The 13,927-nt window shown below is 32.2% G+C and overlaps 2 protein-coding genes across 4 annotated transcripts in view; both read right to left on the bottom strand.

The window, feature by feature from the left end:
• The window catches only part of LOC132753739 (serine/threonine-protein phosphatase 6 regulatory ankyrin repeat subunit C-like), a 36,266-nt gene extending 34,298 nt beyond the window's left edge, over window positions 1–1,968 (bottom strand). Inside the window, exon 1 of one of the 3 annotated variants that reach the window (XM_060744250.1) lies at window positions 1,798–1,968. The gene's annotated coding sequence lies outside the window, so the exon portion shown is untranslated. The remainder of the gene's footprint in view (window positions 1–1,797) is intronic. The other 2 variants (XM_060744247.1, XM_060744248.1) reach the window with 2 other exon arrangements.
• The window catches only part of LOC132753756 (uncharacterized), a 35,203-nt gene extending 22,024 nt beyond the window's left edge, over window positions 1–13,179 (bottom strand). Inside the window, exons 1-4 of the mRNA XM_060744280.1 lie at window positions 12,996–13,179; window positions 12,333–12,396; window positions 11,727–11,798; window positions 10,654–10,770 (exon numbers count right to left, since the gene is read on the bottom strand). Coding sequence (XP_060600263.1) covers window positions 10,654–10,770; window positions 11,727–11,798; window positions 12,333–12,369 — 226 coding nt within the window. The 5' untranslated portion in view covers window positions 12,370–12,396; window positions 12,996–13,179. The remainder of the gene's footprint in view (window positions 1–10,653; window positions 10,771–11,726; window positions 11,799–12,332; window positions 12,397–12,995) is intronic.
• Between the last annotated feature and the right edge of the window lie 748 nt (window positions 13,180–13,927).

Below are 13,927 nucleotides of genomic sequence, written 5' to 3'. Positions count from 1 at the left end.
TTATTGATTCTCGGTTTTATCTAAGCAGACATCTTAAAATTGAATAACAAGGTTTTTGGCAATGGTATGTTAGAAATATATTAGTAACAAGAGCACCGCAAAGGCGGAGCAATCATAATTATAATTATAATTGCCCGAATGCAATTTTGATTAGGGATGAATTTTGTCTGAAACATGCATTGTCCAAATTATCTTTATGATAAGGAATATTCACAAATTAAAGTGTTCATGCAAGTTGTCAAACTTCTTATTGTCTCTGAATTTTTACAATAAATATATGTATAATCCTATATACATATACATATTTATTTCTAATAAAACCATATAAGGCAAGAAGAAAGGAAGGAAAATACTGGCTTCGTGTCGGCTTTCAACAGATGCCCTCATGTGAAAGTTGGTCATTTGTAACAAAATGCACCATTTAGGTAATTTATTCTAAAATAGATTCCATACAAGAATACTTTATCAAACAGTAATTACAAAATACATTCCCTTAGATATAAATTAATAAGGATAAGCGTTACTTTGACCCTCGTCTGATGGAGCCAAATTTTGCATCAATTTAACATTACTGCAAAGTTGTTTCAATCGGTTCAAAAGATACAGAGTGGACACGAAATTGCAAACGGACGGACAAACGAACAGACCTGGTGGATAACATGATACATGCCTTGATTATTTCAGGTTAACAAACCAATTCATTTGAGGACGATGTGTGTTGTTTGCTCACAGCATTAGCATTCTACTCCGAACGGCCGCGGGTTCGATATGCTTTTAACTTCCACAATCCAAACTTTTATCAGAAAAGCCGCGAGTTCTATATGCTTTTGACTTACACAATCCAAACTTTAATCCGAAAGGCCGGGAGTTTTTTGATATGCTTTTGACATCCACAATCCACACTTTAATCCGAAAGGCCGCGAGTTCTACATGCTTTTTGACTTTCACAATTCAAACTTTAATCCGAAAGGCCGCGAGTTCGATATGCTTTTGACTTCCACAATCCAAACTTTAATCCGAAAGGCCGCGAGTTCGATATGCTTTTGACTTCCACAATCCGAACTTTAATCCGAAAGGCCGCGAGTTCTACATGCTTTTGACTTTCACAATTTAAACTTTAATCCGAAAGGCCGCAAATTCGATATGCTTTTGACTTCCATAATCCGAACTTTAATCCGAAAGACCGCGAGTTCGATATGCTTTTGACTTCCACAATCCGAACTTTAATCCGGAAGGCCGCGAGTTCGACATGCTTTTGACTTCCATAAATAATCCACACTTTTATCCGAAAGGCTGCGTTTTCAATATGCTTTTGCAAAAGAGAACGAAAGGATATCTGACAGACGCATAAAGTACATTGTAAATAAAAACAATAGCTTATGTTTTGAAAAAAGTAGAAATATACATAAAAAAATATAATAAAGATATAAGAAACACACTGATGCATATCAATAGTTATAGTAATTTAGCTGACTTTTGATTCGTCTGCTTGAACTTGCATAATTATGTTGTATACACTCCATCCAGTACAAAATATTTACATTATGTTTGTAAAAACATCATTCTTATTACATATTATATATATTTTTTATATTTTTGTGTGTTTGCTGCGCAGAAAAAAGAAATTATCGCATGGTATTAATTATAATTCTCTGTACTCCTTCCAGAGTGTTCTAAATTGTAGACTTTATATATACATTGTTTATCTGAAGCACCTTTTGAGTACTTAAAACTACTAGCGAATTATTCTTACTAAATAACGTTATATAAACATAAGTTAAATAAATATTTTATTACCTTTTATCCGAAAAGTATAATCCTTATCTTTGATAATAAATATTTACATCTGACTCACGCGAATACGCTAGCATCCATGTTTACCTACATATAAATTATATGCGCGGCGTTCTTTGTTTATCACCGTCTCCTACTATATGTATGTATGTAAATATAGCTCACTGTGTTCTGATTGATAAGTTGCCAGCAGAATTTATGCTTGTAACATTTCCTGGCAGTCTGTTTACATTAAAATATCGTACCCGGAAATAACAGTTTATCTTTTATCATACCTTATCTTTAGGTCAGGTTATCGTATTGTAATTAACATGGTCAGCGATTGATTGGGAAAAAAAATAAAAGGGGGAAACCGTTAAAAAAAGGCTTTACACTGTAGGTAACTCAATTTTTGCTATGGAAATCCCTTTAAATTTAAAATCCACTGTTCCAAGGCGGGTCCTCAATAATCGAGGAGGTTAAGGTTACCCGTATGACCGAATTCTTGAATATGTGTCTTTGTGTATATCAACTATGCGGTATAAACGAAACAACAATTTAAAGAATAAAAATCAATAAAATAAGTGCACTAGACTTAAAACACGATTTTATTCAATAAAATATGTACTGTATACAACAATAGAAACGCATGAAAATGTGTTCAATAAAATAAGTGCAAATATAAGCAGCATGGCAATTTAATTCAATAAAGTTTGCGAACAAAAATGTAAACACCGGGTAATTGTGTTCAATAAAATCAGTGCGCAAAAATATAAACACCGGATAATTGTGTCCAATAAAATTAGTGCAGAAAAATATAAAGAGCGGATAATTGTGTTCCAAAAATTAGTGCACAATAATATATACACATGGCAATTTCAGAAAGAAAAAAAAAACAAGAATATATAAACACATGACAGCTACTTCTCAAGAGACATTGCGTACTAGTATTCCAGATATACTCGATAACTTACTTCATATAAGTATTATATGCTTATATAATACATAAATTGAATAATAATGATAATAATAATGATTTGTGTTAGAAGGTAGCACATAAAGATGTAGCATCATATAAAATAACAAATTTACTTCTAAATTATAACACAAACAACAACAAATGTTACAATAAATCAATTTTAATTACGTCAAAATATTTTAATGATGTTGACAAACACTCCGGTTATCATTTTACTTATATTAAAGGGACTCCACTGAAGTTTTTTGACATGACGGGATTGGAAATAATTTTTTGGGACTATTACTCCATTTGATGTGGATCTAAACTAATAACTTATGTGCAAAATTTCAGATCATTAGCTCGCTCCGTTTTTCCAGAATATTTATTATAATAGTGAAAAGTGACCTTAAATTGAAAAGCGTTTAAACGGTTTTCACTCAAATTGGACTGAGAATAGCACAAACATATGATTTTCAATGTATTTCTTGTGTATTTCTTAGTTATATCTATTTATATTTCTGTTTAAAGTGCTCATGTTTATCTATGTGAAAATTAAATGTTATGTTTTTGGCTTATAAACCTCAGTGGAATTTCTTTAATAAGTTAACAAGTTTACATGCATAATGTATAGTATTACATAACGACATGGTCACGATGTAGTGGATGTACATTTGTAATTTTAAAAAGTTTGTTGTTTTTCTCAATCATTATCATTGTTTATCCTGCAACGTATATTTTAATATTTAATTTCAAAAGATGTCTGAGAATAAGTGGAGTGGATATCACATGTCATTGAAGCCCACACCTTTGTAACGAAAGGGTTTTGCTTACATTAATTGCGATAAAGTTTCAAAATATGATACAAATTTTATTTGCTCTCATAAATAGCAAAAAAACAAAAGAAACAGATCACTCCGTGACATAAGTTTAAACTAGTTATTATAAGAACATAAAGACAGAAATGGGTAAAAATGTATGAAATTTATTTCTGTAACATTTCAATTTTACAGTTTGAAAAATTCCAAAAAAACAACTAAAAATGTATCAAAAATATATTATCTTAAAGGCACGTCATGTCCGAGAAATCCCTTTTTTAATTGCTAATACATGTAATTGTCAAACATGTGTTTAAATTGATTATATATAATGAATTTAGAGCATGTTTGATTTCAAACAACTGAAGAAAATAGCCCTGAACATGCAGTAATGTGTCACAAAGATAGCAAAATGTAAACAAATTAGTGTTTTGACTACCATATAAAATACTTATTCACTATAAATATATATACATTGTTATAACAGAGCAACAGAGACAAAAGACAGTTCATCTATATTTTTGGCAATTGAGTAATTTTTTGTCAACTGTAACAATATACCAAAACTAAAATCGTGTTAAAGAAATTAAAATGATAACATATGTGAGGCATAACGAGCCTTTACGAAACATGTTTCTATATACATTTATATACCGAAATAAAAAAATGTGTACTACAATACGGAGGCAATGTGGGAATAATCATTCGAACAAAAATAAACATGTATATTAAAAAGAATATATACGAAACGAAAATAGCACACAAAACAAATATTCAACAAAAAATAACAACCAATCAATCAATTAATCAATCAATCAATCAATCATGATATACATGTATATATTTTTTTTGTTTATGAATCCTACTGCACATATTGATATATACGCGTTAAATGAAAATGTAAAAGATGTAAAGACAAGAACAGCACATTTCTTGATAAAGAAAATATGCTACATGTAGTAATAAATGTGTTTAGGTTTTATGTCTGTTTAAGGCCAATGAGAATGTATGCGCATGCAATGTACGATGTATTTTAAGAAAAATAAAAGATGATGATGATTCTTATTATTATATGAAACATATACATATCCAAAAATGCACACGCAGAATAAACGACTTTTGAAGATGGTTAATTTTGAAAATACGTCACTTTTTATCTGATCATAAACAAAACACATATTGTTTTATATCCGAAAAATTCATCAACTACATGTAATTTACATTTAATATTTACAATAGATTCCAGTTAAATATGATACTTTAGATAGACAAATATCATAACATATAAATCGGCATAGAAAAAGAAGAGAATTTATAACAAATGACATTGATTTAATACAAAGTAAATTATAGACAATATTCATCGTATCTCTCCTGTTCTCTGCTCTTTTATGGATTTATATAGACATATTATGGATAGATAATTAAACTGCCATTATAAATGCAACCTTATTGTGCACATTATCACCTAGTATGCAGATTTTATCTATATTTTGAATTAACAACAGTAACGCAAGGAAAATGTGTTAAACAAAATTCTAGTCCGGACTATGTAATACACGATCGATACAATGTATTAGAATGTCTTATAAAAATTTGACAGAGCAATCACTACAATGATCTAATATAACCACGTCTGTCTGCATACAAAATGTAATTAAACAGTCATTTTTTTGTTGTTAAAGTGGAAATTTTATTTTAAAGAGAGAAGAAACATAATAATTTTAGCTTTCAAACATATTTTTTGTAAATATGTTAAATTCCATCTATAATAGAGTTTATAGTTTTTTTCTGAAGCCTTACGGTATATACCACTTTTAAAATCAACCACAGCAACAGCAAAAACCAAATAATCGAAGTAAAATTAAACACTTAACAGTATCGTATCTTCACTCTTGCAAACATTAAAATGTAGAAACTCATTTTTACGTTTTACTATATGGCCTTTGGTCTCGTTTCAATAAAACTTTGTTACACAAATGAATTATAAACATTTCAGGCTGCACGGCATTTATAAGTGGCGGTTTGAGCTTTCTGTAGTTATATCAATAACAACAGTCCAACCAAATAGGGGTATTTCAGATAATGATATGTATAATGAAGGTATAGTATATTTAGTTTGTTATTGAGTTTATTTATACTCGCCATTGGTAACCCATATGGGAAGAGTATTAGTCATTTTATAATTTGGATGATAATGGAAGATGCAGACACAGAAAGATGCCCCAATTTTCAGAAGCTTAACGTGCCAATCTCATGCGAAAGACTGATGAGTAATTTTATTTGGCCAACCCTGGAATCGAACCCACAATGTCGAGATTACAAGTCTCGCGCATTAAAAGGTATAACTTATCATTATGTTTATGTTATATACAGTGTGTTCTAGGAGGTGCCCTACTGCGTTTATATTTAACGTTGTAAGGGTTTTTAAGGACAACTGTGATTTCCTACTAGCCAGAATAGTTTTCCTTTGCTTAAAATCAAAGGTGTTTTACTTACAGCAGCAAATTTAAGGGAAGGAATACCCCAGTACACACCAATCGGACAGGAGTAGAGGAACCGTTGTTTTTTTTTGCTGTTTTTTTTTTTCAAACTTTGTTGATTTCATATAATGACACTTTGTATGACAATTTCATGGCTTCCTGGTTATTCTTTAATACTTTAATCTTCACTTAAACGTCCTAAATATCTGTCGTTTGCAGACATTTCGGACATTTAACCCTTTTGTCGCAACTCCTTCTTTCCACAATGTTTCCGCATGTATTTTGTTTACACTTGACATGACCCACCGGTTTTACCATAAAAGCCTCGTAGCCTTGTGCTATATTGAACCCAATGACAAATTCTACTCGATGGCGTCTTGAATGCCGTTATCTTTCAGTTTCAAACTCTTTGGGACATAAATGTATCTTTAATGGTTCTCTATTTTCTGGGTCGGCTGCAGGTCAAGATCGATATGACCATTACTTAGGTCTATATTATTAGGGGAGGGCAATATTGGTACCTAACCCTTTATCTCAAGAGCGGAGTTTTGTTTGTCTCCTTTCGCAATAAATGGAAGAGATTCTGCATCCGCCGTGAAATCTCGCTACCAGGGAGATCAAGGGCGGGTCGAATCGTGCGGGCAAAGGCGGACCTAGCCACTCCAGGTTTGGTTTAGATGGATTTTTGCCAATAATTTCAGCAATGTCGTTTAAACTCTTTGCAAAATTTTTGTGCACTTGCGCTGGGGACTTGCAGTGGGTTGCCGCAAAACTGGCGTTTGGCCATAGGGGTGTTCCAAAGCCAATTAAACTTGTCAAAACGAAAATAATAAAACTTCGCGTAGATTCTTCGCCTTGGATTTTTTATCTTGTTGAGCATTCTCGTGCCAATTTTCTACATTTTCTAAGAACCTTTTCAACAGAATACCGTTCTGAAAACAAAGGGTGTCGTATTGCCATTAACCATTCGCGATAATCTGAATTTATATCTTTGTCACGAAAGTAATCCGTTTTGAAGTTCTTTTCGTAGCAGCTTACTACAAATTGTACCTCTGGTTCTGTCTTCAATTTCTCTATAGTTCCATGGGAAGTTTTTGAACCATAAATTCTTTTGAGCTTGCCAATTTTCACAGCGGACGTGCTCTTGATGTGTTCAAATCCTTTTTAAACGAAAAATGTCCAGGACTTTTTGATTCCATTATATCCCATGTATATTTCTTGCAGTGGTTGGCCATTAACTTCCATGCTGTTTCTATCAGACACATCACATACTTCACAAATTTCGTCGAAAAGAGTTCCCAGATTTGCAAAGCAATCGTTGACAAATTCCGCCAAATCACAGTTGTCGTCATTTGCGTCATTTGCAAATTTTTCTAAATCGAAGAAGCCGCCTTTCTCTTTTATAAAACGACAAAACATAAGCCGTATCTGAATTTCACCTACAAATCCTAGACAGTCTTCATTCCCAGGGGACATTACTTCTCTGTTTTTTGAAAACAGTAAACAAGCCAGTTGAACGTCGGGGAGAAGTTTTTCGACAATAGCACGGAACTGGTCGTCCTCAATCGGTATAGCAGGTCTGTCAGTGCTACATTTACCCGTGTATTTGAATACCTTTTTAGACAGCATATTCCCATACATATGGCAAATATTTCGTATGTCAAGTGTCCCTGGAGTACGGAATTCATACAATGGATTTTTATTTCATCAAAAGTATCGCTGAGTTCAATGTCATAGGTTTTTCGGGGAAGGTTTTCTTCTGGCTTTCCTTTCAAGTCTCTGGTTGACAATATGATGTAAGAGGGTCGCCTCATGTGCCGAAATTGCGCTCTGAAAGGGAACGGTATGTAAAGCTGCTTTAAATGTCGAAGTCTCTCTCCGAGAAATGGAGCGCTGGACTTCTCCGCGTTTTCCAAAATGCTGGTTGAAAACAAGGCTTACTTTTGGGACCTTTGAAAAGTGTTCTTTTTGGGTTACGTCCTCAGTACATCTCTATGTTTCCGGTAGTGCATGAACGTGTTGATCAACAATTTTTAGATTCAAATTTCAGTATGAAATTTTCCGTTGCTTATTTTTCCAACAGTACTCTATAAATTCAGGACAGATGGTACCAAGTAATTTCTTTGCTTCAGAGCACAAATAAGGTGATGTAGGTCTCTCAATACTGGTTTCCCTTGTCAAAATCTGGTCGAGAATTTCCTTTGCTATGTAATAATGGCTTATTCGTACCGTATTTGTTCTTGATTCGTTTACTCCACTAACAATAAGTTCTTGCATTTCTTGCGGGAAGTCTTCCTTTCCAATGATATTTTTCTTATCTGTCTTTGTCTGAACAATATCGGTAAAGAAGTGACAAGGAATTGAAGAATGGCCATAAAAATAAACAAGGGACAAGTATTCAAGAGACTTTTGCCATGGTAGCAGTTGATCGTCCCCAGTTTTTAAAAGCCCTAAATATCCATTGACGTATGCTTGTATTCCTTGATATTCGTAACTGTGAGCAGCAAGTCCAAATTCGAATATCGTCCTCGTCTTGTCATTTTCAACATCTTCAACAAGCTTTTCCACGTTTTTACGTCGCTTTTCATTCTCTATATTCTCACATTTCACAATCTAATATGTTTGCTTCTTTTTCGTTTCTTGATAGCCTTTATCACATAACTCTAATGTGGTGCTTCTTCTATATATTCAACAATCATTCCATTCACCAATGTACGGTGTTGGCTTTCCCAAAACATGATAATGGCATATTTTCATACGGGGTTCTGAAAAGTTTTCTTTAGAGAATGATATTCTCTAATGTTCGTCTTGTCTTCTGACATCCGTAAATGACACCAGGAGATTTTGTAATGTCACTTCTCAAATAAGTGATCTTTTCGACGAGATCCGTCACAGACGAACCAGAATTGTGTTTAACTTGTGCACATGGCACAGTATCTTTTAGGGCCCAAAGAATGCTTTGGGAAAGCGTTGTGCCTCCGGCGCCGGGTGAATGCTGTAACGTAATAGTTTCAGATTTGCGGTTCTTTATACATCCCTTGATGGTTTTTAGTATCGTGTTCATTACATCTCTCTGGATTTCAGCATGTCCAGGGCCAACTGTGTACCACCAAAACCATGGTAATGTTCCTCCCTTGTGAAAGTTGTCTACTTCGTCCTTCATCTCATCTAACGTGAGTTCTACTCCAGTTTTATTATCAGTATAAAGGATTTCAAAGTCTTCCTTCAACCACTGTGCTTTTACCTCTGATATTCGTGGATCATTCGTTTTGTCTTTAGTTGGCAGGAAATAACCTGGTGACTCTGTAAATTTATCCCTTCTCACACTTGTTATAGCATGACACATTTCTTTAAACCCAAGTTCTATTACCTTAACTTCATCTTCTTGTCTAAGAACATCTAAGTTTAGCAGTGAACTATCGCATTTCTCTGTACAAGTATCTACGATAACTACAGAAGAGCCCATACTAGTACAAACGTTACTCATAACAAATTGTGCACATTTTGCTATATTTGGATCAGAGGGCCAAAGGACAACAAATGTAAAATTGGTTACACCTATTCCAAAATGTTGTAAAAGCATAATTTTATTATCAATTTCTTCCTTCATGATTTTTTTCCAAACATTAGCTTCATTAGCGGTTATTGTATCTGGTCTGTCTACACAGCCCATCATAAATATCCAGTTAGTTTTTTGCTCTGAGAATGTAAAGGTTTCTTGAATACTACCTATATGTAATAATCGACGTTTGTTGAGCGTAGACTCTACGCTTGACAAAAGTCCCCTGGTTCTACTTTCTTGATCAAAATCTAATACAGCAGTCCATTTTACTAATGTTAGTGAATCTGCGTACTCAAGTTCGGTCTGCTTACCAGTTACTAAAATAAAATCACCTCTGTCAAACCTGTCAACAGCTTCGAGGAAAGAAGCAGCTTGCTCTCTTTGAAACTTTGAAGTTGTTACTGACTGCGCCTCTTTTTCAGTATCCGGTGTGTCTGTTCTTGTATTTATATTGATGGTCACATTTTCTGCATTTATCTGTTGGTTGATACATTTTACTTCACCCGTGAGGGCTTCTGCATAGGTCTTATGGTGTGCTTCTGAGGTTGAACTAGAGGCACCGGGACATGCTCCTGTTTGAAAATAATTACAGTGATATTAGTGAATTACATTTTACATGTACATGCAAATATTATGTTACGTTTATAAATCTCTTTAAATCATGTGAAACAAAACTACATTATATTTCAGTTTTTATGTATTTTTTTACAATTTTGAAATAGTAGAGTCACTGGAGTGCAAGGAAAAGCAAACAGATGCAAAGTTTGATGAAACAGCTCGTGAAATATGTACAACACCTCTAATGCCACTTTTGGCTGCTTAGGCAATATTTCGTTTTCAACTTTAAACGTTTTTGAATCAATGATATAAAAGGACCACAAAAACAAAACACTGAGACGAAGTCATGAGATGCGAAATAGCACCTACTTTATGTATAATTGATACATAACATTAATATATGCCAACGTCTTGATAGATTATTAAATAAGTTAAATTTCCATTTAGTTTTTCATACTGAGTTTTTCAGTTAGTCCAAATATAATAACGTTACAAACTTACCTTCAGTTGCATATTCTACATCACTTGAAATTCTCCTTTCGTCTTTTATAACATTTTTATCACCAATCTGAATATTCGTGCCTGATATAAACTGCGTTACAGACGTTTCACTTTGTCCTACAATGTAATCATAACCAATAAATTTATCTATTACTAATTTATATTGTTATTGTCATGGTGAACTTTTTTAATAGAAAATTAGATATGTACATAGTAACACTATTTTAAAAGGCATGTTTCGAGTAACGGTCTTTTCTCTTATCACAAAACTGATCAATAAAATCTTACTTTATACTCAAGCAAAAAAAATATAATTGTGATATCCTTTAAAACATAGCCAATGATGCATATCATTTGCTAGAAGATATTAATATTTTTCTATATTAATTATGTAGGAATATTACAGAACATATTTTCAGATGATTACTAGTGTGTAAAAAGTAATTTGGCGACCTATGTCTTCATAGCAGATATATATTCGTGTGTATTTATGTGTTTTTCAATCTTTGATTTAGTAATTTATATAAAAAAAATTTGAATTTGTTGTTCAAACAACTAATTTGTCCAACTGTAACTAATAGCGTAAACTTTTCCTATCAACATTTTTTATATTGTTAAAGCGGCATAAATATTTCTACCAACCACCATATTCTCTGGGTTTTTTTCGACATATTTTATACTATCATATTCAGTTGATTATATAGGTAGTCTGAAAAAGTGCTTTGATATATTTTAAAGTACAGAATTTCGATATCCTTTCAGGTACATCAACAGATCAAAAATGCATGTTTATTGCCAAGATTGCCAAAAACAATATGTATACTACATGTAGTATTTACGTAAATTATATATCAGTATGTCTGTTTTTCAATCTTTGATTTAGTAAATGTTTCGCTTTTTATAAAAGTTTCTTTTCCCCTTTTCTTTTTGTTAAAGTATCTTGGGCCCCCTTTTAACGTTTTTTATTTACATACAAAAGTTTGTTTTATATCAGCTTATAAAGATTTTGATTATCCCTTTCAATGTTGATTTTTTTTAAACCAAATTATCTGGTATGAATGTAAGAATGTTACCTTGTACTTCTGCTTCATCTGCTGCTCCTTCTGCCCTTCTGATTCCTGGATTACCATCACTTTCAGACAAAGCTATATATAAAAAATTAAGTCAATGGAAATTATCAAAGCTTTGTTTGTTTGGGTTTTAGGGGTAGGAGGGCTCTACTTATGAAATATACATTGTGTTTGTAATGTAATCACTGTAGTTTATTCAATATAATTGTCTAATATTTATATAAACATCAATTTTCTAATAACAAAATACAAAACAAATCTAGCTTTTCCACTTGTATGAAACTACATTGTTTTGATATTTTATTTAAGCACAGTTATATACATCAAAAAATGAAGCTTTAAGAAATAAAATATGATGAATGCCAGTTATTATTTCATTTTATAAAGTTATGATGCAGCGAAGCCAAAAGCAAATGTGTTAAAATCGGCGTAAAAACCAAGACAAACAAAACAAAACAAAAAAAAAAAAAAAAAAAAAAACAACAAAAAACAGAAAAAAAACACACAAAATAAACAAATCAATGAAAAAATGTAATGGTGTAAATGTAGATATTGTTTACTTAAATTTGTTGTGGACGTCAAGTTACATTAAATAAGTTTTGCACCTACCTCTTCCTTGTTTTCTTTTCGATTTCTTTGATGGCATATTCTTGTATTATCGTGATGTACATTTCTGTATATAAATGATAAAATTAGTGAAAGAAGCTCAGAATTTTTATTTTCGTCTTTATCTTGATAAAAGTTATTCTGATAATATATATAACAATTAAGTTTATAAAAGACTCTTGTGAAAACTGTGTAAATGATTTATTGTATCATAGATTGGGGACCTTTCTGTTGTTAAATCGTATACACATACATGCACAGTGCGTTAACTGGAGTGCAGGTATTAGTTACCCGCACCCCAGAGCATGCACATTGATTGGTTCATTGTTGCTGGGGTTAACATATTGTGGCGGCAGAGAAAGTGAAAGCGACAGAAATATCATATTCAGATGCTCGTTCATTGGTTACCTTTTTCTGGGGTTTCATATTGTGACAACAGGGAACGTGTTTTTATGTTTGACTATGATACAAAAAAGAAAGAACATCAAAACACTCGGCAATCTGATTTATACTCGGGGGCTACGCCCCCTCGTACAAATCAGATAGTCTCGTGTTTCGATGCTCTTTCTATTACTTGTATTTTCGTTAAAATGGTCTAATTTTAAATTTCAAAAATACTTACCAGTTAATTGACCTATATTTGTATGAAAACTTTGAAAAATTTACCATTTTATTTCTTTTCTTGTCCAGCCTCAGTTTTGATCCTCCGATCCTTTCACAAAATAATATCACTCGAAAGAAATCATCGGAATTGTTATAGATAGGAAATTTACGTATTAACTTTAATTAAAATTCGTACTTGTCTCTCAGTCCATTACAAAAATGGCTGTGCTAGTTTCGTTTTAATCATTTTTGGAAAATACAGAAGTCTATTTTCGTTCTTACAGATAGTGTATCGATTTTATGGCAAATTATGTAATGCTATTTACGCTTTAAAATATAAGTAATTTTGCTTTATATTGCCTCTTTTAGAGTATGTTGACAAGATACACAAACAATTAAATAGTTAGTGTTCGACATACGTGTATATAATACTTAATATTTTCATTTAATATTTTACATGTGTAAATAATGCACATTCTGCTAATGTTTTAATATGGTGTAGTGTACTTAAAACTTAAATGTTTGTGTTTTTATTATCACACTTTAAAGACAATCTTATGGTTAAGTCTAACAACTGCACTTCCTTTTTATTTAGATGTAATACATGTGTTTCTGAATTTATTGTATTAGGTATTTTCATCCCTAGTGTACTTTAATATTCAAAAGAAGCTTGTTATTTCATTTTTATTTCTTATTGATTGATTGATTGATTGATTGAATAATTGATTGATTGATTGATTGATTGATTGAATGAATGATTTTGATGTCTACTTTGACGTGTGATCTCTTTATTGGCGACGCCGGTGAGCGGCGTCGTCTATTATGGAATGCTTTTTATTTTTGCCTATGGAAGGAGCTGTTATTATTAGCAGTTAATTTCATGTTGTGTTAATTAGTTTTATTTTGATTCGTTAAAAATCAAGTAAACAAATGTGTTGTTATATTTGTATTTAATAACTTTATGTAAAAAGCATGTGCATTGTGCTATTATTTTC

Source organism: Ruditapes philippinarum, unplaced genomic scaffold, assembly GCF_026571515.1.
Source record: "Ruditapes philippinarum isolate M1 unplaced genomic scaffold, ASM2657151v2 ctg208_1_1_1_1, whole genome shotgun sequence".
Taxonomy (NCBI): Eukaryota; Metazoa; Mollusca; class Bivalvia; order Venerida; family Veneridae; genus Ruditapes; species Ruditapes philippinarum.
This window is presented reverse-complemented; position numbering and strand designations above follow the sequence as displayed.